Below are 23,809 nucleotides of genomic sequence, written 5' to 3' on the forward strand. Positions count from 1 at the left end.
AAATGGGAGGCAGAACATTAGTTAGTAATGTAGTCAGCAACTCAAAGACAAAAGAAATGAAGATTTAAAACCATTCAGGAAAGAAAATTGACAGGGTTGAGCTGCTTATGCTTCAATGCAAGGAATATTATAAACAATGCAGAAGAACTAATGGCATAGACAAATACATGGCAGAAGAATGTCATTGCTATAATGGAAACCTGGCTAAACAAGGGGCAAAATCAGCAGGCCAATATCCCTCGATATAGCGTTTTCAGACATGACACAGTGGGTGTCAAAAAAAGAGGGGTACAGTTGGTAAGTTGTTAAAAAAATCACAGCTATGAGAAGGAATGAAGCACTAAATGGGTTAACAAATGAGGCTTTATGAGTTGATCTTAGGAAAAAAAAAGAGGCAGTCAAGATATTAGGAATATACAATAGAACCCCAACAGTGGGAGGGAGATAGAAGAACATATAAGTAAACATGTTTCTACCTGTAGGAATAAGAGGGCAAAAATAGTAGGCTACTTTAACGGGGTTTGAAACAATACAGGGAACATTGAGGGTGAAAAATTCATGTTCTGTGTAGAGATGTAGTGATGCACAGCCTGGAAACAGACCCTTCGATCTAACTCATTCATGCCAACCACATAATCTAATTTTATCCCATTTGCCAGAATTAGGACCATATCCCTCGAAGCTTATTCATGTACCAATCCAGATGCCTTTTATATATTGTAATTGTACCAGTCTCCACCACTTCCTCTGGCATCTCCTTCTATGCACACACAATTTTTTGTGTGAAAAAGTTGTCCCTTAGGTCACTTTTAGATATTTCCCCTCTCACCTTAAACCTATGCCTTCTAGTTTTGGACTCCCCTACCTTGGGAAAAAAGACCTATCCATGCCCCTCATGATTTTAGAACATCTATAAGGTTTATAACCTCAGTCTCCGAGGGATAACAGCCCCAGCCTATTCAGCCTCTCGCTATAGGTCAAACCCTCCAACCATGGAAACATCCTTGTAAATCTTTTCTGAATGTTTTCAAGTTTAACATCTTTCCTACAGCAGGGAGACCAGAATTAAATGTAGTATTCTAAAAGTGGCTTAACTAGGAAAACTTTTTAAGCAATATGTGACAAGCCCAAAAAGAAGAGTTCCAATTCTGGATTTAGTTTTGGGAATTAAAGATGGGCAAGTGAATGAAGTAACAGTGGGGGACCATATCAGAGATAGTGACCACAATTCAGATTTAAGGAAAATGATAGAGATTATTCAGGAATAAAAGTTTTGACAGGAGGAAGACAAATTTTATAAAACTACAAAGTGATTGGTTGAGGTGGACAGTACAGGACTGCTCAAAGATAAATCAGTGGTATACCAGGGGGAAGGACAAAAAGTGAAATCTTTACAACAAAAGCAGATATGTCTCCTCCAAGAATAAGAATGGTACTCCCAAATCTAAACCCTTACAGTTGTCCAGAATATAAGGGGAAGATTCAACAGACAAAAGAAAGCTTATGGTAGTCAAACACAAAAAGAACCAAGATAGCCTAGAGGAATACAGAAAGTACAGAGACCAAGTGAAAAATAAGAAATAAGGAAATGAAAGAGAGGGCATGAAAAACATTAGCAAGCAAGATAAAGAAAACCCCAAATATGTTTTACCTTACAGTTAAGGAGAAAATGGGACATTTCAGAGATAAAGGAGGGAACTTGTGTGAAGATGCAGAGGATCTGGGAAGAACTTTAAAATGAATTTTTTGGCTCTATATTCAAAAAAGAAAGAGATGATATTGATATAGTAATCCAAGAAGAGCAGTGTGAAATATTGATATAGTAATCCAAGGGGAGCAGTGTGAAATATTGGACAAAATAATTATAGGGAGAGAGGAAGTGTGAGAGCAGTTTGAATTTTCTAAGTGGATAATTTGCCAGTGCCGAATGGATTATTCCCGCAGGATATTGAAGGAGATCAGGAAGCAAATAGCCGATGCTCTAAGGATTATTTTTCAATCTTCACTGGACACAGGTGAAGTGCCAGAGGACTAGACAAATGCAAATAGAGTCATAAAGATGTACAGCATGGAAACAGACCTTTTGTTCCAACCCATCCATGCCAACCAGACATTTCAACCCAATCTAGTCCCACCTACCAGCACCTGGCCCATATCCCTCCAAACCCTTCCTATTCATATACCTATCCAAATGCCTCCTAAATGTTGTAATTGTACCAGCCTCCACCACTTCCTCTGGCAGCTCATTAAATACACGTACCCCCCCTCTGCGTGAAAAAGTTGCCCCTTAGGTCACCTTTATATCATTCCCCTCTCACCCTAAACCTATGCCCTCTAGTTCTGGACTCTCCAACCCCAGGGAAAATACTTTACCTATTTATCCTATCCATGCCCCTCATAATTTTGTAAAACTCTACAAGGTCACCCCTCAGCTTCCAACACTCCAGGGAAAACAGCTCCAGCCTGTTCAGCCTCTCCCTATAGGTCAAATCCTTCAACCCTGGCAACATCCTTGTAACTCTTTTCTGAACCCTTTCAAGTTTCACAGCATCTTTCCGATAGGCAGGAGACTAGAATTGCACACAATATTCCAACAGTGGCCTAACCAATGTCCTGTACAACCGCAACATGACCTCCCAACTCCTGTACTCAATACTCTGACCAATAAAGGAAAGCATATCAATGCCTTCTTCACTATCCTATCTACCTGTGACTCCACTTTCAAGGAGCTATGAACCTGCACTCCAAGATCTCTCTGTTCAGCAACACTCCCTAGGACCTTACCATTAAGTGTATAAGTTCTGCTAAGATTTGCTTTCCCAAAATGCAGCACCTCGCATTCATCTGAATTAAACTCCATCTGCCACTTCTCAGCCCATCTGCCCATCTGATCAAGATCCTTCACTGTCGACTATACCTCCAGTTTTGGTGTCATCCGCAAACTTACTAACTATAGCTCTTATGGTCGCAACCAAATCATTTATATAAATGACGAAAAGTAGAGGACCCAGCACCGATCATTGTGGCACTCCACTGGTCACAGGCCACCACCACCCTCTGTTTTCTACCATTGAGACAATTCTGTATCTACCTTGTCGAACGCCTTACCGAAGTCCATATAGATCACATCTACTGCTCTGCCCTCATCAATCCACTTTGTTACTTCGTCAAAAAACTTAATCAAGTTTGTGAGACATGATTTCCCACGCACAAAGCCATGTTGACTATCCCTAATCAGTCCTTGTCTTTCTAAATACGTGGTAAAAACAATGACTGCAGATGCTGGAAACCAGATTCTGGATTAGTGGTGCTGGAAGAGCACAGCAGTTCAGGCAGCATCCAAGGAGCAGCATGTACATTCTGTCTGTCAGGATTCTCTCCAACAACTTGCCCACCACCGATGTCAGGCTCACTGGTCTATAGTTCCCTGGCTTGTCCTTACCTCCCTTCTTAAACAGTGGCACCATGTTAGCCAACCTCCAGTCTTCCGGCACCTCATCTGTGACTATTGATAATACAAATTTCTCAGCAGGAGACCCAGCAATCATTTCCATAGCTTCCACAGAGTTCTAGGGTACACCTGATCAGGTCCTGGGGATTTAACCACCTTTATACGTTTCAAGACATCCAGCACTTCCTACTCTGTAATATGAACATTTTTCAAGATGTCACCATTTATTTCCCTACATTCTATATCTTCCATGTCCTTTCCCACAGTACATTCTGATGCAAAATATTCGTATAGTATCTCCCCCATTTTCTGCGGCTTCACACAAAGGCCGCCTTGCTGATCTTTGAGGGGCCCTATTCTCTCCCTGGTTACCCTTTTGTCCTTACTGTGTTTGTAAAAACCCTTTGGATTCTCCTTAATTTTATTTGCCAAAGCTATGTCCCCTTTTTGCCCTCCTTATTTCCCTCTTAAGTATACTCCTACTGCCTTTATACTCTTCTAAGGATTCACTTGATCTACCCTGTCTATACTTTACAAATGTTTCTTTCTTTTTCTTAACCAAACCCTCAATTTCTTTAGTCATCCCCTATACTGCTACCCTTAGAGATTGTATACTTGCATGCCAAGATCTGTCATTTCATCTATTGCTCTCAGTATTTTTTTGTATGTTCCTTTTAATAGTTTGACCTTTCTAAAAGCATTAACTCATACTTATCAAAGTTGAACTACATCTACTTTCCTGCCTGACCATTACACTTTGTTTTCTAATACTAAATCAACTTTGAATCAAAATCAACACATTACCTTGTTTCCCCTGGGCTTTTATATTTATATTTATATTTTCGATCAATCTGCCATATGGGACCTTGTCAAATACCTTACTAAAATCTATGTCTACATCTACTGCATGACCCTTATCGATCCTTCTTGTTACTTCCTCAAAGAATTTAACCAAATTTGTGAAACAAGACCTTTGCTTAACAAAGCTTGCTGACCTCCCTGACTAATCCATACCTTTCTAAGAAACACCTTATTTGAACTTTCAGTGTTAATTCTAACAATTTGCCCATCACTCAAGTAAATCTACTGGCCTAGAATTGTTTGGCATTCCCTTTGTAAGCTTTAGAAACAACAGAACCATATTTTAATTCTATTAGATTTAAAATAGCAATGGAAAAGGATAGACCAGATCTAAGAGTTGAAGTTCTAAATTGGAGAAAGGTCAATTTCAACTGTATTAGGCAAGAACTTTCAGGGGCAAATATTTGCAGGTAAAGGGATGGCTGGGAAATGGGAAGCCTTCAGAAATGAGACAACGAGAATCCAGAGAAAGTATATTCCTAATAGGGTGAAAGGAAAGGCTGGTAGGTAAAGGGAATGCCAACGACTGATCGAAAATGTAAAAGCCCAGGGGAAACAAGGTAATGTGTTGATTTTGATTCAAAGTTGATTTAGTATTAGAAAACAAAGTGTAATGGTCAGGCAGGAAAGTAGATGTAGTTCAACTTTGATAAGTACGAGTTAATGCTTTTAGAAAGGTCAAACTATTAAAAGGAACATACAAAAAAAAACTGTGAGCGATAGATGAAATGACAGATCTTGGCATGCAAGTATACAATCTCTAAGGGTAGCAGTATAGGGAGATAAGCTTGTAAAGAAGACATGGAATGCTCTCCTGCATTTGGCAGAGGTATAGAATACAAAAATAGGGATATAATTATGAAACTATATAAGACACTGGTGAGGCCACAACTGGAATATTGAAAGTGTGGGCTTAATTGCAATGGAGGGATTGCAAAGATGACTTACCAGAATATTGCCGAAGCTTGAGAATTGTGGTTATGAGGAGTAATTAGACTGGGATAGTTTTCCTTGGAACAGAGAAAGCTGCGGAGTGACATGATTGAGGCATATAAAATTGTGAGGGGTAGAGATAGAGTAGACAGGAGAACTCTGTTTCCCTTGATACCTTAAACTTTTCATACAAGTACCTGGATCTGCACCTTAAGTGCTGGTAAGATGCAGGGCGATGGGCTATATGCAGGAAGATGGGATTAGAAAAGACACTGAGGTGGCTTTGGGTCAGCCTGGACAAGATGGGCAATTGACCCTCTTCTGTGCTCCATCATTCCTATGGTTCTGTGGTTTTGTTTCTATACCTCATAGACATTTATAAGAGAGTGTACAGAATATAAAACAATGCAGAGCAGAAAGAGAAGCAACCACAACCAGACAGTACCTTCTTTAATGTCTAAAGAATCCAATGAATCACCTTCTGCAGGAATGGTTAGCAGATCCCAGTCCATCCCAGAAGCCTCTTCTATTGAAAAGCAAAATTGTATAAACTGAAAATGATATGCAATTGAGAATTTGAATTTCTGTAAATCAATGTAAAATATCACTTCCTACTGATGATAGGCTGCTTGATAATTATTATCACTGCTGTACAATGTTTTAATGCAATTCCTTTGGATATTAACTAATCACAAGTAGCTAAATACCTTAATAATGGAAATAGATTTTCATTTAGATGCTGTCAGAATTTAGATTTAGGTCACTTTGTAAGTTTAATGTGAAGCTAAATTCAACGAAATACACAAAGAAAACTTGATTCATTTACTAGGTCATCTACATGAAAACAAATCTTTTTTGGAAAAGATAATGAAAATTCTTGTAAAATTCTTCTGTGAGAAAGTACTTATCACTTAGAAAGGTTACATCCTTATTCAAATAAAAGCCAAATGCTGGAAATGTAAATCCTTGGGTAGTCTTTCTGGATGAAGACCCTTCATCAACACTATATCATTAACTGTTTCTTTATTGATCTCAACTGATCCAATATTGACAGCACTTTCTGTTTTGAATCTAGCTTTATGCATTTGTGGTTTCCATAGTATATATATATATATAATACATCTATGTGTGCTTATTCAATCTTAAAAGGAAATTCAAATTTTGTTGATTGTCAGTGGCTCTTATGAATCTAATGCATCTATCAATTTCCCCATCTAAGTTCAACTCTCTCCCAATTAATTACCACTGCAGACAGATAAGGAAACAATCACAATTCATATAGTTACTTAATTTTAATGATTGAAAGAGTTTTTGAGCAGAAATAATATGCTGCTTTCACACCATTTGAAAACTAATTTGTAACCAAAATTTTAAAAATACTATTAATTTAATTTTTTTTTCTGTGACATATTATCAGAGAAAGTGGCATTCATTGAGTGTGGTGGTCATGAAGTGCAATCTGTAGCTCTGGATTTGCCATTGATTAATTTAATTGGAGAAGGAATCAGAGCAACTATTTCCTGGACTGATGCTCGAATGTGTGAAGATTACTCAGCATTGGAAACACTGAATTTATGAGAACCAAATTAATTTTAAAACATCCTTTCAATTAAGGAGATGCTGCATGTTATGTTCCAACACCTTACTTTCAAGAACACGAAGGAACACACTGTTAAATGTTTTGTTGTTGAAGTATTTCTAATTGCAATGTGTTATGATCAATTCCAATATTGCCAAGAGGGCATTTTGTTTAAATAGTCTGCATTGAAAAGGTACAATCTACAACTAAAATTGCTGAATACAGTATATTATTTTTCCTAATTATTGTATAGTATGCTGGGTTAATTTAGTACATCAGCCTTTAGCACAGTGTTACTAAAGCACATTTTTCTCCTCGTTAGGAAAGCTTTGCTACTATGGAAAAATGGAGACTTAAGTTCAACATTTCAACAATGCATCTAAGCAGAATAAAATGTACTTACACATTTTAACAATATAGGTTTTACTGATTGAATTATTAAAATGTTGCACAAAGCATTTTCTGTCAATTATCTTCAATTATTCTAGTATTGTAACAATAACATAAGATGATGAAATGGAGATGTATTTCTTAATTATGTTCAGGAGAATAGCCTTAGTAAGCACCTATGGAGGTGATGTAGCTGGATCTGGTTTGAGGGAATTAAGTGCATCATGACCACTGTATCATCAATTTTTCTCACTGAGAGTCAGTGTGAAAGAGGAAATAGTTTAGAGTGAGGGACAAATCGGGAGAGCATGACAGGAATGAAGGGAGCAACAGACCAGGATAGCATGACACAGATGGAGGGAGCTAAGGACTGGGAGACCACGGCAGATTGCAAGGAAGCGATGACCTGGTAGGAAGTGATGGACTGGGACAGTTTGGCGGAGCAGCAGGATAGAGAAGGGAGTTAGAGGAGAGAGAGATAAGAGAGAGAGAGAGACAGGAAATGTGGGAGAGAAAGATAGAGAGAGACAGGGGAGGGGGGGGGGGAGTGAGAGTGGGGGGGGGAGTGAGAGTAGGGAGGGAGGGTGGGAGAGCAGGAGGGATGCTGAGGGGAATGGGGAAAGGGGGAGCATGGGATGAAGCCAGGGAGGGAGAGAGGGAGCGAGAGAGGGAGGGAAAGAGGGCGAGGGAGAAATGTGAGAGGGAGAAGGTGGGAAGCAATCGTACTAAAGAGAGAGAAATACAGAGTAAGATAGAGACTTAGGTAGATACAGTAAGAATTGGAGATAGAGAGAGAAGGATTGTGAGTGAGGGAGAGAGAAGATTTAAAAAAAAAGAGGGTGAAAGAGGAAAATGTATGGTAGCGAGGGAATGAGAGATTGGAAGACTGAGAGCATGCAGGGGAATTGGGGGGTTGGGTATGATCAAAAGAGTAAGACTTGGGGTTAAGAAATAGAGACGATATACGCAGAGAAAGGTAATAAAGAGAGGAAATAGAAGTTTGGATAAAAGATACAGGAAAATAGACTGTGCTGTAGTGAGAGAAATGCAGAGAGCGAATGAAATCCTCAGAAGAGACAGACAGAGAGACAGAGAGAGACAGAGAGAACACAAGCAAGCCTTTGTGGGTTATGTTGATGGGAGAGGAGGAAAACATAGAATTAGAAACACAGAAAATAGGTGCAGGAATAGGTCATTTGGCCCTTTGAGCCTGAACCACAAAACAGAGAAATAGGAAGAGAGGGATTGAGGGAGTGGTGGAGAGCCAGAGAGAATGGTGATTATGAATAGAGACAGAAACCAGTTGATGGAGAAATAGACTTACTAGGTGAAGGGGCAAAAGTAGATACAGTGGGTGTGGGTAGGAGAGAGAACAGGGTGCCTGTGGGTGGGAGAGACAGATTGTGAGAGGAAAGGGGAGCTGGGAGGGTGTGGAGAATGGGGTAGGAGGGCTCATCAGGAGAGTTGGGATGGCCAATAGGAAAGTGAAGAGAGGGATTTGTAGAGACGTCTAGTGAATATCAAAGGGCGAAAGGGAACTTCTGGCTTTTGTTCCCAGCTGTTGGTTCAGTGATTCTAGGATTCTAGGAGTTGTCTTTACCAAAATGGCAGATTTTGCATTTCCATTGCAGAATATGCACTAACACACCAGTCTTTGGATTGCAATGTTAGCCGTTTGTTTTAGGATTCTGAATGAGGTGAGACATAATAGAATTTCTATGGGTTTCTCACATCCCCACATCTAGTTAATGCTCCAAGACAGTTGATTGTGACTCTTCAACATTTCAGAATCCAGCACAAAGGGCTCGGATAGGGCAGGGCTGAAGAGAGCATGAATGGGAAGAGAGCACCTGTACACTTTTAATGGTGGAGTAAGGGCAAGAAAAATGGGAAGCTTGGGAGAAACAGAAAAAGTGAGGCTGGACAGGCAGCAGCCACCCCCATCCTCCTCTAGCTTATCTCTCCACGCTTCAGGCTCACTGCCTTTATTCCTGATGAAGGGCTTTTGCCCGAAACGTCGATTTCGATGCTACTTGGATGCTGCCTGAACTGCTGTGCTCTTCCAGCACCACTAATTCAGAGCAGCCATTTTAGGTAACTAATTGAGACAAAGGCACCTGGGATGCAAGAGACTTTCTCTGTTCCACATAAAACTGTGACAGCCATTTCTGCTTTGGTGTGGGCAGGGTACAGGATGATTGTAGCAATGATTAACTTTATGAGTGTCCCCAAACCACCACTTCACTGGAATCCTACTGGTGAAAGACAGTCAAAAGGTTTATAACCTGGTGGATAACTTTGTTGTTGCTGTTGATCACATGGTTTTTAGGTCTTTTCATTTGTAACTGTCAACCTGACTGTTCGGTTGGTTCAATTCAGAATTTTAGTGTTCTCATTAATCTCTGTATTACCTTTAAGTTAAGATTTGGTTTGCAGCCAGAAGAACAAAACAAATTAGCTCTTTCTAAGCTTCACCTGAAATACAGTGATATCCTGGTTGAAGACAACATAGTTATGTCTTTGATCACAGATTCCAAAGTCAAGTTAAAGTACCAACATTTAATAACCAACAGTTTGTAGAGTGCAATTGACTGCTAAAATGGTACCCTACCCCTGACTGTCACCATATTATTAAAATCCATATCACAGCTGTGAGCTGGGCATGATATAATCTGCCCCATACCTTCTTATGTGATCTTTGTAGTTAAGTACTGATTCCAACGCGGCATACAGAATTTGTGAATTCTACACAATACTGAATCATGGGCACGTATGTACATTGTCAAGACAAATCAGAGACAAATATCATAAAGTTTACTGAAATAGCAATTTGTCAAATGCTCTTAATTTGGAAAATCGCATTTATAATGGTTAATGAAATGCCCAGTGGTTCTTACCTGTAGTCAAGCTGTCAACAGTATCAGCAGAACCTAGAACAGGGTAACCAGCTTCATTCAAGCTTAGATAACTGGCTGTGGGATATGTCGGAATTACAGTAGTAGGTTTAGTTGTTAGTTTTGTTGTAGTTGGCTTTGGTGTAGTAGTTGGCTCCGGTGTGGTAGTTGGCTCCGGTGTAGTAGTTGGCTCCGGTGTAGTAGTTGGCTCCGGTGTAGTAGTTGGCTCCGGTGTGGTAGTTGTGGTTGTTGCAGCCGTGGTTTTGATTGTTGTGGTTGTAGGCGCAACTGTCGTTTTAAAGTGATGGATCAATCCAATGACGGGCTTTCCCCCGACTGACAAAACTGGCTTGCCTTTTGGGTCAACTAAAGGCTTACTGTCTCGTCCATGTCCAAACAAAGGTAAACCATCAGGACTCAGAATTGGAGTTCCTTTTTTATCTTTAAAATTGGACAGAAAAATGTTAGTCAGTTTAGAGCAAAGTCTTAAAATCCTTTTTTCTCATTTTTCCTCGAGTAGCTCCTGCACAGGCTGATTGAAAATATCTACCAAAATACTGAAGGGCTACGGTGGCAGTGTTTCGACCTCTGAGCCAGGAGACCTGGGCTCAAGTCACACCTGCTCCCAAGTGTCATCACATGTCTACACAGGTTGATGAAAATAACTACCTAAACACTGAATGGGGGCTCTTTTGTGCAGTGGTAGTTTTCCTATCAAGAGCTAAGAGGGCAGGATTCATGACCCACCTGCTCCAGAGGTACATAATCACATTTCTGAAAGGTCAATTAATAATATCTACTCAAGTACTGGATAAGGCTGTTGTGCAGTGGTAGTATCCACTACCCTGAGGCAGGAGGCTCAGAGTTAAATCCTATCTTGCGATTGTGTTGTAAGATATCTGACCAGGTTGATTAAAAAAGATCTACCCAACTACTGATCTGCCCTTGAAGCCACAATATTTATATGACTGATGCAGTTAAATTTCTGTTCAATTCTTACCCCTAGGATGTTGATAATGGATTATGGCATTGCTAGACTTCATGTGAGAGATGGTTAGATTTTCATAAATTGGAGATAACTTTTACCTAGCATTTGTATGAGTTTCTTTTGAGTGTTACTTGCTACTATCGTTCCAATCCTGAACATTATTCAGGATTTGCTGCATGAGGACAGAGGGTGCTTCATCATCTGAAGATTTGCAAATGATACTGAACAATAGCTAATCATCGGTGTATGTCCTTACTTCTCACCTTACTTTGGAACAAATGTTATTGATGAAGTAGTTAAGTTTAGGACATTAATGTGAGGCACTCCTGCAGAGATGACCTTGGCCTGAGATGGTTGTAGTTATTGGAAGTAAACCAATTTCTATTGTGCTAGGTATGATTCCATCCAATGGAGATTCTCTACCCATTCCCCCACCTGAATCAATTCCCATTGATTGAATTTTATTCAGGTTTCTTGATGCCACACTCAGTCAAATGTTATCTTAAAGTCCAAGATAATCATTTTCACCTCAACTGTGGAATTCAGTTTTTTTAATCATGTTGACCAAGACACTATTGAGGAAGTGAGGACTGCAGATGCTGGAGACCAGAGTTTTGGGCATTCCTGAAGAAGGGCTTATGCCCGAAACGTTGATTCTCCTGCTTCTCGGATGCTGCCTGACCTACTGCGCTTTTCCAGCACCACACTATTCAAGTCAAGACACTATTGAGGCATAGAGTAAGTCTATGATATTGGCAAAACCAAATTCAGCAACAGCAAGCAGTTTTGTTTTGAGCTAGTGCTAATTGGTAATGTTTGATGACACCTTCCATCACACTGACTGACAGTGGTCTGATGATGCAGTAATTGGTGGATGGATTGGCTATGCTTTCAGCAGACAGGACATACTCAAAGACGGCTAAACACCAAGGGCCTGTCTGCATTGAAATTTAAGAAAATGAAATGAGTCTTATTTGAAACATAGAAGATCCTGATCCTGTTTTCCCTTGTAAGGTTGTCTGGAATTAGGGGCAGAACAAAACTTAGGCATCTCCCAATTAAAATTGAGGTGCGGAGAAATGTTTCTCTGGGGCTGTTAGTCTGTGGATTTTGTTCTACAGAGATCAGAAGAAGCTGCATCTTTGAATATGTTCAGAGTCGAGTTGATACAATTTTGTTGAAGAAAGGAATCAAAGGTTACGTGAGGCAGTCAGGAAAGAGAACTAAGTTATAATCTTATTAAATGGTGGAATAGGCTTGAGAAGCTAAATGGCTTACACCTGATGAATATTTAACACCCAGTGTTCCTTGAACCAGGTCTTTGTTTGAGCCACATCATTCTATTTCCACATGACAATCTGCACCTGCAACTCTCAATCTTAGTTATACTCCCAAGCATTCACATACATGCACAGTAACTTTGATTTAGACTTCATATTTTTCTTGCTAACTCTGACTTCACCTATTAACTTGCTATTGTCTATATCAATGCCAGTTACATAATCTTTTCAGCCACGCAATCATCTGCCTTTTTCAGCGTTTCCTTGCATATAGTACTAGGAGTAATCCAGATATTACTACATTGAAGGTTACTAGTTTTCTACTAAGCACTTAATTCTGATTACAGCATTATATCCCCTTCTTCCTGAAATCATTGATACCACAACCTCAGGCCATTCAACCTCTCCCAACTGAATGTCCTGCAGCTGCCCTGAGATATTCTGGACCCTGGCACCAGAGAGGCAACATTCCATCCAGGAGCCACCTTGACAGTCGCAGAAATGTCTGATTGTTCCCCAAACTAGTAAATCCCCTATCACTTTTGCTCCTTCTATCTATCTTTTTCCTCACCTCCTGTACAGCTGACCTACTTGTGATGCCACAAATCTGGCCCCGAGTGCACTCACCTGAAGAATCTGCACCCTTATCAATTTCCAGAATGGAAAACTGATTTGTCAACTGGATTGAACTGCCTGGCAGTCACTGATTCCATTCCTCCCTCCAGGCTCTTAAACTGCACTGCAACCACTTTTGGCAGCCATGTAACTCTCAGCCATGCAGATGTGCCACAAAACCACTAGTCGTCATTCAAGCTCCAAAACTTGGAGCTCAAGTTTCTGCAGTGCAATGCATTTCCTGCACATACAGTCATTGGTGACTCTGGTACGATCCCTGACTTCCTACATATTACAGGCCACACATTCCACTTGAATGGCTTGTGCTGTCATATCTTAAACTTAAATCTTTCATAGTCTGAAACTTACTTCCATTCTGCTAACTTTACTCTACTTCCCTTACACTACTTTGCTTACTTATATTTCAAATCCAATGCCGAATCTGATGCAGAATAGTTTTCCAATTTCTTGTACAGGTTTGATACAACGGAATGGCTTGATTGATCATTTCAGAGGGTAGTTAAGAGCTAACCACATTGCTGTAGATCAAGAGCCACATATAGACTAGCTGATTTAGAACACAGAACATAGAACAGTACAGCAAAGAACAGGCCCTTCAGCCCACGATGTTGTGCCGACCATTGATCCTCATGTAAGGTAAACCTAATGTATGCCCCCTCAAATTACTGTGACCATATGCATGTCCAGTAGTCTCTTAAATATCCCCAATGACCTCACTTCCACAACTGCTGCTGGCAACGATTCCATGCTCTCTCAACTCTCTGTGAAGGTTATTTCCCCGAAGGTTGTTAATGAAGCAGGTTTTTAATGTGAAATCAGTAACTTTATGGTTGCCATCATTGAAACTAAATTTTATTCTTAGTTTTATTTAATTAATTCAATTAATTAATTCAACTTAAATTTCCCTAGCTGCTGTAGCAGGATCTAAATTTATGTCTCAGAAAGATTAATCCTCGTCTCTGGCTTACGAGTCACATTCCCAATGCTAAGTATCATATTGTAACCAGAACAGTGTATAATAAACAATTGACAATATAGAAATATCAAATACTTTAATTGCACAGGAAAATTCATAGGCAACCATTTTATTTTGAGTGTCATGTAAAGAAATCTATTCAGTATCCAATGTTGATGAAGTATTACTTTTCTTTATGCAACCAAATGTATCTTGAAAGATTTGACTGGAATCGTACAAACCTAATATTGTATGTCCATCTGCTCCCAGTTGTATTGGGAGGGGTTTTCCATCTGTATCCTGGAGGATTTGTCCTTCAGGGTTCATCAATACTCCTCGATCAAAATCTACAATCTTTTTTGAAGATAGAAGCTCGTAAGTCACAGTAGCAACCCTCATCCAATGAGCAGATTAAAATGATTTGATTTTGACATTGCATTTGATATTTTCATAATCCAGTTGTACAAGGAATACTTTACCCATTTAGTGTCTTGAGGTCCAGTGATGACCCTACGCCCAGTTGCCTTTTCCTTACTATCTCTGCTGGGAGAAACCTTGCTCCCTGTTAAATTTGGTCTCCCAGTCTTCCCTGCAATATTGACACAATATTTCAATCTGTAAATGAGTGATATCCACTTAAAATCTGTATTTAGACCTTGTTTAAAGTTTCTCAATAGTTAATTGAATTATTTTAAATCTTGTATAAAATGTAAAATACATCTTGTTTATTTAACTGAACCTAATTTTACATGTTTTGAGAATATAGCAGGTAGTGTTTGAAAATGTCCACCATTCCCAGCTTTACTTGAATTGTGGTGACAATTCAGTTTCTGAGGTAGTTCTGTGCATAAAAATAGAAACATAGGAAGAGTATTGGGCCTTTCAGTTCTTTGAAACACCTAATTGGGTCATGATTGATCTGTAACGTTACTCCATCTACAATATTTGGTTCTCTAATCCTCAATTCATTCGCCCAAGAAAACATCATCAATCTCAGTTTTGAAATCCACAACTTGTCTATTTTGGATTAAGACTACCTTTAGCATGAAAATCTATCAGATATTACCCCTGATCAACCAAACTCTATAGAAGATAAAATAATTCGCCAATTTTTCCACCTCCTTTGCATCTGTTCTGGTAAAGTCACTTTTCAAATGGGGGCCTTGAAAATGTCTACCTTTCTCCACAATTGAGGATTTCCCACCACTGCGGTTTAGAGCAGCCTCAGACACATCTGACCCATTTCCTGCATTTCTAACCTCATCCCCTCTCTTCCTTCCCACAACAGTGAAAGGTTCCCCTATTTCTCACTTTCAACCCCACTAGCATCCACATCCAAAAGATCATAAACCACCATTTTACCCACTTCCAGCAGGATGCTGGATAAATACTCTCCTCTCTTCCTTTGTCAGCACTTTGCAGGGACCATTCTCTCTGGAAAATTCAGGTCCACTCCCCCTTTACTCTCAATCATTCTCCATATCCCCACTGCAATTCCCAGTTGCAGAAGATGCAACGATTGCCTGTTTACCTCCTCCCAGCTAACTATCCAAAGTTCCAGACCCACCTGCCAAGTGAAGTGATTTACCTGCACTTCATTTAATCCAGGCGAAAGTGAGGACTGCAGATGTTGGACATTAAAGTCAAGAGTGTAGTACTGGAAAAGTACAGTAGGCCAGGCAGCATCCGAGGAGCAGGAAATGTTTCGGACAAAAGCCTTTCATCAGGAATAAGGCTGAGACCCTAGGGGGTGGAGAGATAAATGGGAGGGAGGAGGTGGGGCTGGGGAAAGGTAGCTGAGAGTGCAATAGGTGGATGGAGGTGGGGGTAAAGGTGATCGATTGTAGGGGTGGGTGGTGCAGATAGGTGGGAAGGAAGATGGACAGATGGGACGGGTCATGAGGACAGTACTGAGTTGGAGGGCTGGATCTGGGATAAGGTGGGGGAGAGGAAATGAGGAAACTTGTAAAATCCACACTGATGCCATGGGGTTGGAGGGTCCCGAAGTGCAAGATGAGGCGTTCTTCCTCCATGCGTTGGGTGGTTAAGAAGTGTCAATGGAGGAAACCCAGAACCTGCATGTCCTTGGCAGAGTAGGAGGGGGAGTTGAAATATTCAGCCACGGGGCGGTGGAGTTGGTTGGTGCGGGTGTCACGGAGATGTTCTCTGAAGCGCTCTGCGACAAGGCGTCCAGTCTCCCCAGTGTAGAGGAGACCGCATCAGGAGCAACAGGTGACAGTAAATTACATGTGTGGAAGTGCAGATAAAACTTTGATGGATGTGGAAGGCTGCTTTGGGGCCTTGGATGGAAGTGAGGGAGGAGGTGTAGGCTTAGGTTTTGTAATTCCTGTGGTGGCAGGGGAAGGTGTCTGGAGGGGAGGGTGGGTTGTTGGAGGGCGTGGACCTGATAAGGGAGTCGTGGAGGGAATGGTCTTTATGGAAAGCAGATAGGGGTGGGGAGGGAAATATATCTCTGGTGATAGGGTCCGTTTGTAGGTGGTGAAAATGGCGGAGGATGATGTGATGTGGTGGGGTGGAAGGTGAGGACCGGGGAGTTCTGTTCTTGTTGCGGTTGGAGGGGTGGGGCTTGAGGGTAGAGGTGTGGGAAGTGGCTGAGATGCGTTGGAGGGCATCATCAACCATGTGGGAAGGGAAATTGCAGTCTTTAAAGAAGAAGGCCATCTGGTGTGTTCTGTCATGGAACTGATCCTCCCCCTGGGAACAGATGCAGCAGAGACAAAGGAATTTGGAATAAGGGATAGTATTTTTGCATAGGACAGGGTGGGAGGAGGTGTAATCCAGGTAGCTGTGGGAGTCGGCGGGTTTGTGGAAAATGTCACTGTTGAGTCATTCACCGTCAATGGAGATGGAGAGGTCCAGGAAGGGGAGGGAGGTGTCGGAGATGGTCCAAATGAACTTAAGGCTGGGGTAGAATATGTTGGTGAAGTCGATGAACTGTTCAACTTGCTCATGGGAGCACGAGGTGGCACCAATGCAGTTATCAATGTACCAGAGGAAAGGTGGGAAGTGGTGCTGGTGTAGCTGCGGAAGATGGACTGTTCCACGTCACCAACAAAATGACAGACATTGCTGGGGCCCATGCGGATGCCATGGCTACCACTTATGTCTGGAGGAAGCGGGAGGATTTGAAGGAGAAATTGTTGAGAGTGAGGGTCAGTTCAGCCAAACGAATAAGAGTGTAGTGGAAGGGTACTGGTGGGGACATCGGGAGAAGAAGAAACAGAGGGCTGGGAGGCCCTGGTCAAGGCGGATGGAGGTGTAGAGGGATTGGATGTCCATGGTGAAGATGAGGCAATGGAGGCCAGGGAAACATAAGTCTTGGAGGAGGTGGAGGGTGTGGGTGGTGTCCTGAATGTACGTGGGGAGTTCCTGGATTGGGGGTGGGGATAGGACAGTATTGAGGTAGGTGGAGATGAATTTGGTGGAGCAGGAGCAGGCTAAGACGATAGGCGAGCCGGGGTAGTCAGGCTTGTGGATCTTGGCTAGGAGGCAGAACCAAGCAGTGCAGGGTTCCCGATCTATGAGGTTGGAAGCTGTGGGTAGGACATCCCCTGAGGTAATGAGGTCGTGTGTGGTCTGGGAGATGATGGTTTGGTGATGGGAGGTGAGGTCATGGTTGAGAGGGCAGTAGGAGGAGGTGTCTTCAATTTGGCGCATGGCTTCAGCAGTGTAAAGGCCAGTACGCCAAACTACCACTGCACCCCATTTGTCCGTTCACTTAATCTAGTCTACTGTATTCACTGCTCAGAATATGCTCTCCTCCACATACGGGAGTCGAGAAAACTACTAGGTGACCGCTTTGTGGAAATGTCTACATTATCTGTAATTGACAAAATAGAAATAGCAAGATAATGTGAGATACAAAGATTAAGGTGACAGCCATGTGTAAAGGTTAGGGAATTTAACAAAGGAAACAACGAATTCAGGGAGACAGATAATATGTTATGTCCACAAAGACAATCCCAAGCTTCCTGTTGCCTGCTACTTCAAACCATCATGTTTCCTGGCCAATATTATTGTCTTGAATCTGCTGTAGTGACCCAACGAGGCTTAGCACAAGATGGAGGTACAGCATCTCATTTTCCACTTGGGGTGCCTGAAACTTTAACTTCCAATAATTTTAGAACCTGACCACTTTTTCTATGTCTTTTACCCACCCCACACCCTCTCACGACATGTGTTGCTTTCAGCATGACCAATCTGTTTTCACTTTGTGATTAGCTTCTCTTTCCCGGGCATACTAACATCCATTCCTTTGTCTGCCTAACTGTTATTGTGTCTCCCTGGACTTCATTAGTACCTATCCACTCACTCCTTTCTCTTCTCTTCCTTTAACTCTGCTTTCTGTCAACAAATGCTGCCAGGCCTGAGCTTCTCCAGCAATTAACTTTTGTTCCTGTTTTTAAGATTTTGACATTTCCCACTAATAGTTCGCCACTATCTACTGCATTAAACACTCCAACCAGATTTTTTAATCCTCAATATTCATGGGTTGGAGTATATTCTTGGGAATAGTCCATATAGCTGTTGCATGTAAACCTTTTTTGCTCATACCTCAGGGCATGCAGGGTATATACAGCTCAGTACCAAGACTGCCTTTGTTGGTATCATAATGGCAAGCATGGGTAGCCTGGATCTTGTACCAACTAACATCCTTGGGATGATTTTTAGTTGTATCACTTCAACAATGACCTTCACTTTCTGAGCTTAAATAATTGCTTGTAGTTTATGAGCTTCCCTTCCTGTGTCTATTTATGTCATTTCCTGATCTGCTAAATGCTAAATTCTTGTTAAATCCTTCAATTACAATTGATTGATTGATAATTTTACAGAAAAGTTTTTTAACGCACAGATTAACTATATAATTTGAAGAAGAAATAAAAGAGTGGAGACAAAAATCCCAATAAAGATACTCTTTCAAACTCCTAAAGAAAAATACTTTGGTTGTTGGAGTTCTTAAAAAAAATACAGGAAATGCCAGAAACACTTTGGTCAAGCAGCATCTGTGGAACAAAAACATAAAATTCTGTCTCATGACATGGTTCATCCTACATCTAAGAAATCAAACACAGATTGGATCATTAATTTGTGGGCTCCTCTAGTAGTCTGAGAGTTCCCAGTTGTTTACATCTTTAATTCTTTAGCTATTCCCACGTCTCACCTCAACCTTCAACACTATTTCAGTGAAGCTTAACTTAAGTCCAAGAAACAGCACCTTATCTTCCTGTGAGACACTTTACTTGCTTCTGGCCTAAAATCAAGTTTAAAACTTTAGATACTGTAGCTCCCCTTTTTTCAGACAATAAATGGAGAATGCTTGTATGATAACCATTGGGAGTTTTTAACCTGGAGCTTAAATTTGAGATGTTTACAATTATAAAAATTATTTAGATGAAGGAACGGAAGGTATGGCTGCCAAATTTGCTGTTAACATAAAGATAGGTGGGAGAGTAAGTTGTGAAGAGGATATAAAGATGCTATAAAGTGATGTCAGGGAAATACTGTGCAGACCAGTCCTGTACCTTTTGGAATTTAGAAGAGTAAGTAGTAACTTGATTGAAATACAGGATCCAGCGAGGTTCTGAGAGGGTGGATGCAGAGAGGATATTTTGTTTTGCAGGAGAATCTAAAACTAGGGGAACACTATTTTAAAAAATGAGGGGGTCACATATTTAAAACAAATATTAGGCTAAATTTCTTCTTTCAGGGTTGAGTGCCTTGGTCCTCTCCCCCTGAAAACGTTGGTGGAAATAGAATCTTTGAATATTTTCAAAGGTAAAGGTAGATTGATTATTTTGAAGAAGTGAGTAAAAGATTATCAAGTGTCATCAGAAATGTGGATTTGAGGTTACAGTCAGATCAGCTGTGATCTTACTGGACAGCAGCATGGCTTTGAGGGTCCAAAGGGAGTTCAAATGTTATTTAGTTATGGAGTTATAAAACAAGGTGGTCTGCTCTGCTAGGCTACAATTTGCACCAGATCTCTTTGCTAGATTTTCTTTGCATCCCTTATTAGCTATAAAGACTTAGATCTACACTGGTCCACGTTTGCTTTGTAACTTGCACTCTTCACCTTGCACCATCATTCCTCATACCTTTAAATTATTTCTTAATCCCACCTATCACACACCTTGCCCTTTTGTTTCTTCCCTCACAGGTTACCAGTTTCCCTGGTACTGTTTATGTCCTCATGTAGATGCTGCCAGGCCTGTAGTGTGTTTCCAGAATATCCTGATTTTTATTTTGCACATACTCACATTGGTCTGGAGGAGACTTGCCAAATTTCCGAAACCTTCCTGAACGTAAAAGGTCTCCAATGATATTTGACCTGGAAGGAAACCTTGTCCTTATCCCTGGGAAACGGTGTCGAGGTGAAGATGATGACAGGGGATGAGAAGCTGAAAGCTGTGGTGAAGATGGAAACAAAGGTCGCCTTCTAGCTGTTTCCTTGGAGCTTGAAGAAAGTGAAGTTGCTTGCTTCCTGGAGTGTCTTGAAGATGACAGAGCCGATGAAGAGGGGACAGACTGAGTCACAAAAGAAGTAACTGGTTTTGTTGGGTGACTAGCTACAAGTTTTTGTTTGGCACCGTTCGGACTTAAGTTAGAATTTCTTAGTTCAGTTTGATGAGTATGTCCCTGTGAAATTGGAGAGGAAGAATTTTGGAAAGGTACTGAAGAGAAAGATGGTTTACTTTTACTGTCAGATATTCCAGCATTTGCAAAGTGTAAGGTAGACAGGTGATTTGTTGGCAAAAATGAATGTGAATCCTCCAAAGGTCCAGAAGCAGAGGTTAGGATTGATGAAAATGGTTGCGACTGAGAGGAAATGGAAGATGAAACTGGCTTTCTTTCAGCACTTGATGTCAGCATGGTATTAGAATGTCTAGAATGTGTACTGGGATTTAATCGTGAAGATTTGTCTGAGTTTCTTGAAGGTGTAGAGGAACTCTGAACTGATGAAGATGGAATGTGCTGCAAAGAACGGTTAGAGCCAGTTAGTTTTCTTTCAAAGTAAGAAGAGGACACCTTCTTAGTATCAATACCAGGCATAAGCTTGTTATTTCTCGAATGAGAGGCAGGATCTGCCCATGAAGTTCTATGATCATTTCCAAAGGATGCTGAAGATGAGGATAACACAGGAGGAGGATTAGGTTGTGGGGAAACAGAAGAAAATTTTTTTTTTGGCGTTTCATATACAAGTCTGGTTTTAATAAAACTTGATCCTGTGGCACGACTTCTTTGTGAAGTTGAGTGTGTTGAAGACATGGAAGCTGGCTTTTTATCATGATCACTGACCACCTTTCTTCCATTAGAATTTGGCCAAGACAGGGAAGCTGCAGTCAGAGAAGAACGTGAATTTGAAGTTGTGCGTGATAACGGCCGTGCCAATCTAGGATCAGGAGCAGAAAATGACTTTGGTGACTGCGAAACTAAAGTCTGTCTATTCAACGTTGAACCATGGTAAGATTGTTTCAGCTCTATTAAAATGGGATTCTTTTTCATTACATTTACCTCTTTAGCTGCATCTTCTTCCTCCACTTCTACACTTTCCTCATTCTTATCTTCCTCTGAAAACATAGCTGATGATTTCACAGAGGGAAAAGCCGACGAAGGCTGTAGTTTAGATGGATGCTGTCTTGGCTCTTTTATTTCATTTTGTGTTTGAACAGGGGATGACTCAGAAGTTAGTTGGTTTTTAAGACTTACTTTGGAATTTGATCTTCTTAGCTGAGTTGGGTTTCTGTTTAATGGGATTCCAGAAGGGGTAGATCTTGTTTTAGTTAACAATTGGCCATTTCTGCTGAAACTTGAAGCAGTATGTTTTGATGGTGTTGAGGGAGGGGAAGGAGGGATTAAGGATGAAGAAGACAAATGCAAGCTTTGATTTGTTTTTGTAAAAGAATCAGGTGACTGTAATGATGGTGAACGAGAGGCAGGAAAAAGAAAGGAAGACTTTCTTGTGTTGGTTCTGAAACTAGAGATGGGTTTAGATGGAAAAGATGGCAAGCGTGATGAAGGCTTTTTGCGTAAAGATTTGGAGGCTGAAGATGACTCATATCCTCGCAAAGTTTGAGATTTGTCATGAATCCTATGAGGAGTAGTTGCAGCAATATTACGACCTACCAAGAAAACCAGAGAAAATTATTCAATATAAATACAACCATTTGGTAAGGCTAAATACAAAAACTACTTTTGCATGAAATAACAAAAACAGCATTAAAAAAGACATTAAAAATTTGCAGAATTTAAACAGCTGTGCTCGATCATCCAATCAGAGATTATTTTCTTTACATTTTCCTAAAATTGGAAGTACCGAGCAAACATTCAAAGATAAGAGGCTAGAAACTCAGAAGTCATGCAGCAAGTAATGCACAGAAAATGACACCTAATGTTGCACATGGTAGCTGATTAAAATTTCTACTCCAAAATGATGACTTGTTTAAAACTCAAATGAGAATAGCAAGTGAAAATATCTTATGTTAAAGATAAGAGTTGTGATTATTTTATCTGTTTTTCAGCTGCACCTCTCAGCAGATCCTGAGGAAGATTTTTAAAATTTTAATTGTTTACCTCCATGATATGAATTGTTTTCTTTCAACTCAGAACTTATTTTTCTTTTCTTTACTAATGTTGGCTTTTATGAGCATGCAAAAATATAAATTGCAAGTATTCAATGGAACTAATGAGCTAGATCACTTCTGATGGATCAAATTCACCTACTTAATTTATTCCTCAATGCATTCCCTTAATTAAGCCTTGCTGATGTCAATCTGCTCTGGTACCTTGCTCCAGAATTACGATTAATGCTGTCCTTGAGCAGTGTTACTGGACACGCTGCTTCTGAGCTTCTGCATGACCCTGTCTAAGTAAAGTAAATCTGCAAAATAAGGGCTCAACTCATTCAAAAACAAAAGTGCCCAACAGGTATTGCATATTTGGGGTGCTGAGGGGAATGGAAAGAGTTGGAATGTAAGGCGCCAGCAGCAATTGAATGTCTACGAGGTGAATCGTATTTAATACGAAGAATAAGTTTGGGGCACAATGGCCCCCTTCATTAATACAAATTTGTAGGCTAAAGAAATACTTTCTGGCTGTAACACGCTGCTCCCTTTTTAAGATATTTTAGGTGTTGGAGGCAATTTCAGGAGTAGCAATGATTGCTTTATATGCTGTTGCGTTGTTTTGGTACTTTGGAGAAAAAAAAGTTAAAACAACAGCACTCTTAGAACAAACAAAAGAAGGAGGAGATGATGAGGTCAGAGAGAGGGATGGAGGGAGAGGGAGGGAGGAAGAGGAAGGAGAGAGAGAGAGCGAGAGAGAGAGAGCGAGAGAGAGAGAGAGCGAGAGAGAGAGAGAGAGCGAGCGAGAGAGAGAGCGAGCGAGAGAGATCCACTTTGCTAACTGACACAACAGTGAACCTGTGCTGTTACTGCCTTTGCTGTTGAATTCACATATCGCTGGATATCGGAGTGCATCTAGGAAAATGAACAAACAGTGAAATTCACAACTGATCTTGGAGGAACCTGTTTGGAAGAGGTCGCAGCACAGAAACAGATAAGTGAATAGTTTTAAGTGTGGCCTTGCTGTAGATCTGCAGTAGTAAGTAGAGTGGGTTCTTTTTTGATTATATGTTTTATTGAGATATGTCTCTTGATTAAACTTAAAAATATAAGCCATAAGTATTAAGTTGGCCTGGAGCAGTGTTTTGTAGAGGAATAGGACAGTGCTGTTTTCTGAGTCTGCAGATTGGAAGAAGCAAAAATGGCCCCAAGTAGAGTGATATGCTCTTTTTGTCCGATATGGGAGTTTCAGGAGAGTTT

General features: G+C 40.7%; 1 protein-coding gene across 1 annotated transcript in view; it reads right to left on the reverse strand.

The window, feature by feature from the left end:
- fndc1 (fibronectin type III domain containing 1) overlaps nt 1-23,809 on the reverse strand; it is a 332,979-nt gene that overhangs the window by 67,335 nt on the left and 241,835 nt on the right. The window contains exons 10-14 of the mRNA XM_072581080.1: nt 20,246-22,108; nt 14,447-14,556; nt 14,210-14,321; nt 10,112-10,549; nt 5,691-5,771 (exon numbers count right to left, since the gene is read on the reverse strand). Of these exons, the coding sequence (XP_072437181.1) occupies nt 5,691-5,771; nt 10,112-10,549; nt 14,210-14,321; nt 14,447-14,556; nt 20,246-22,108 (2,604 nt within the window). The remainder of the gene's footprint in view (nt 1-5,690; nt 5,772-10,111; nt 10,550-14,209; nt 14,322-14,446; nt 14,557-20,245; nt 22,109-23,809) is intronic.

This window comes from Chiloscyllium punctatum, chromosome 11, assembly GCF_047496795.1.
Source record: "Chiloscyllium punctatum isolate Juve2018m chromosome 11, sChiPun1.3, whole genome shotgun sequence".
Classification (NCBI taxonomy): domain Eukaryota; kingdom Metazoa; phylum Chordata; class Chondrichthyes; order Orectolobiformes; family Hemiscylliidae; genus Chiloscyllium; species Chiloscyllium punctatum.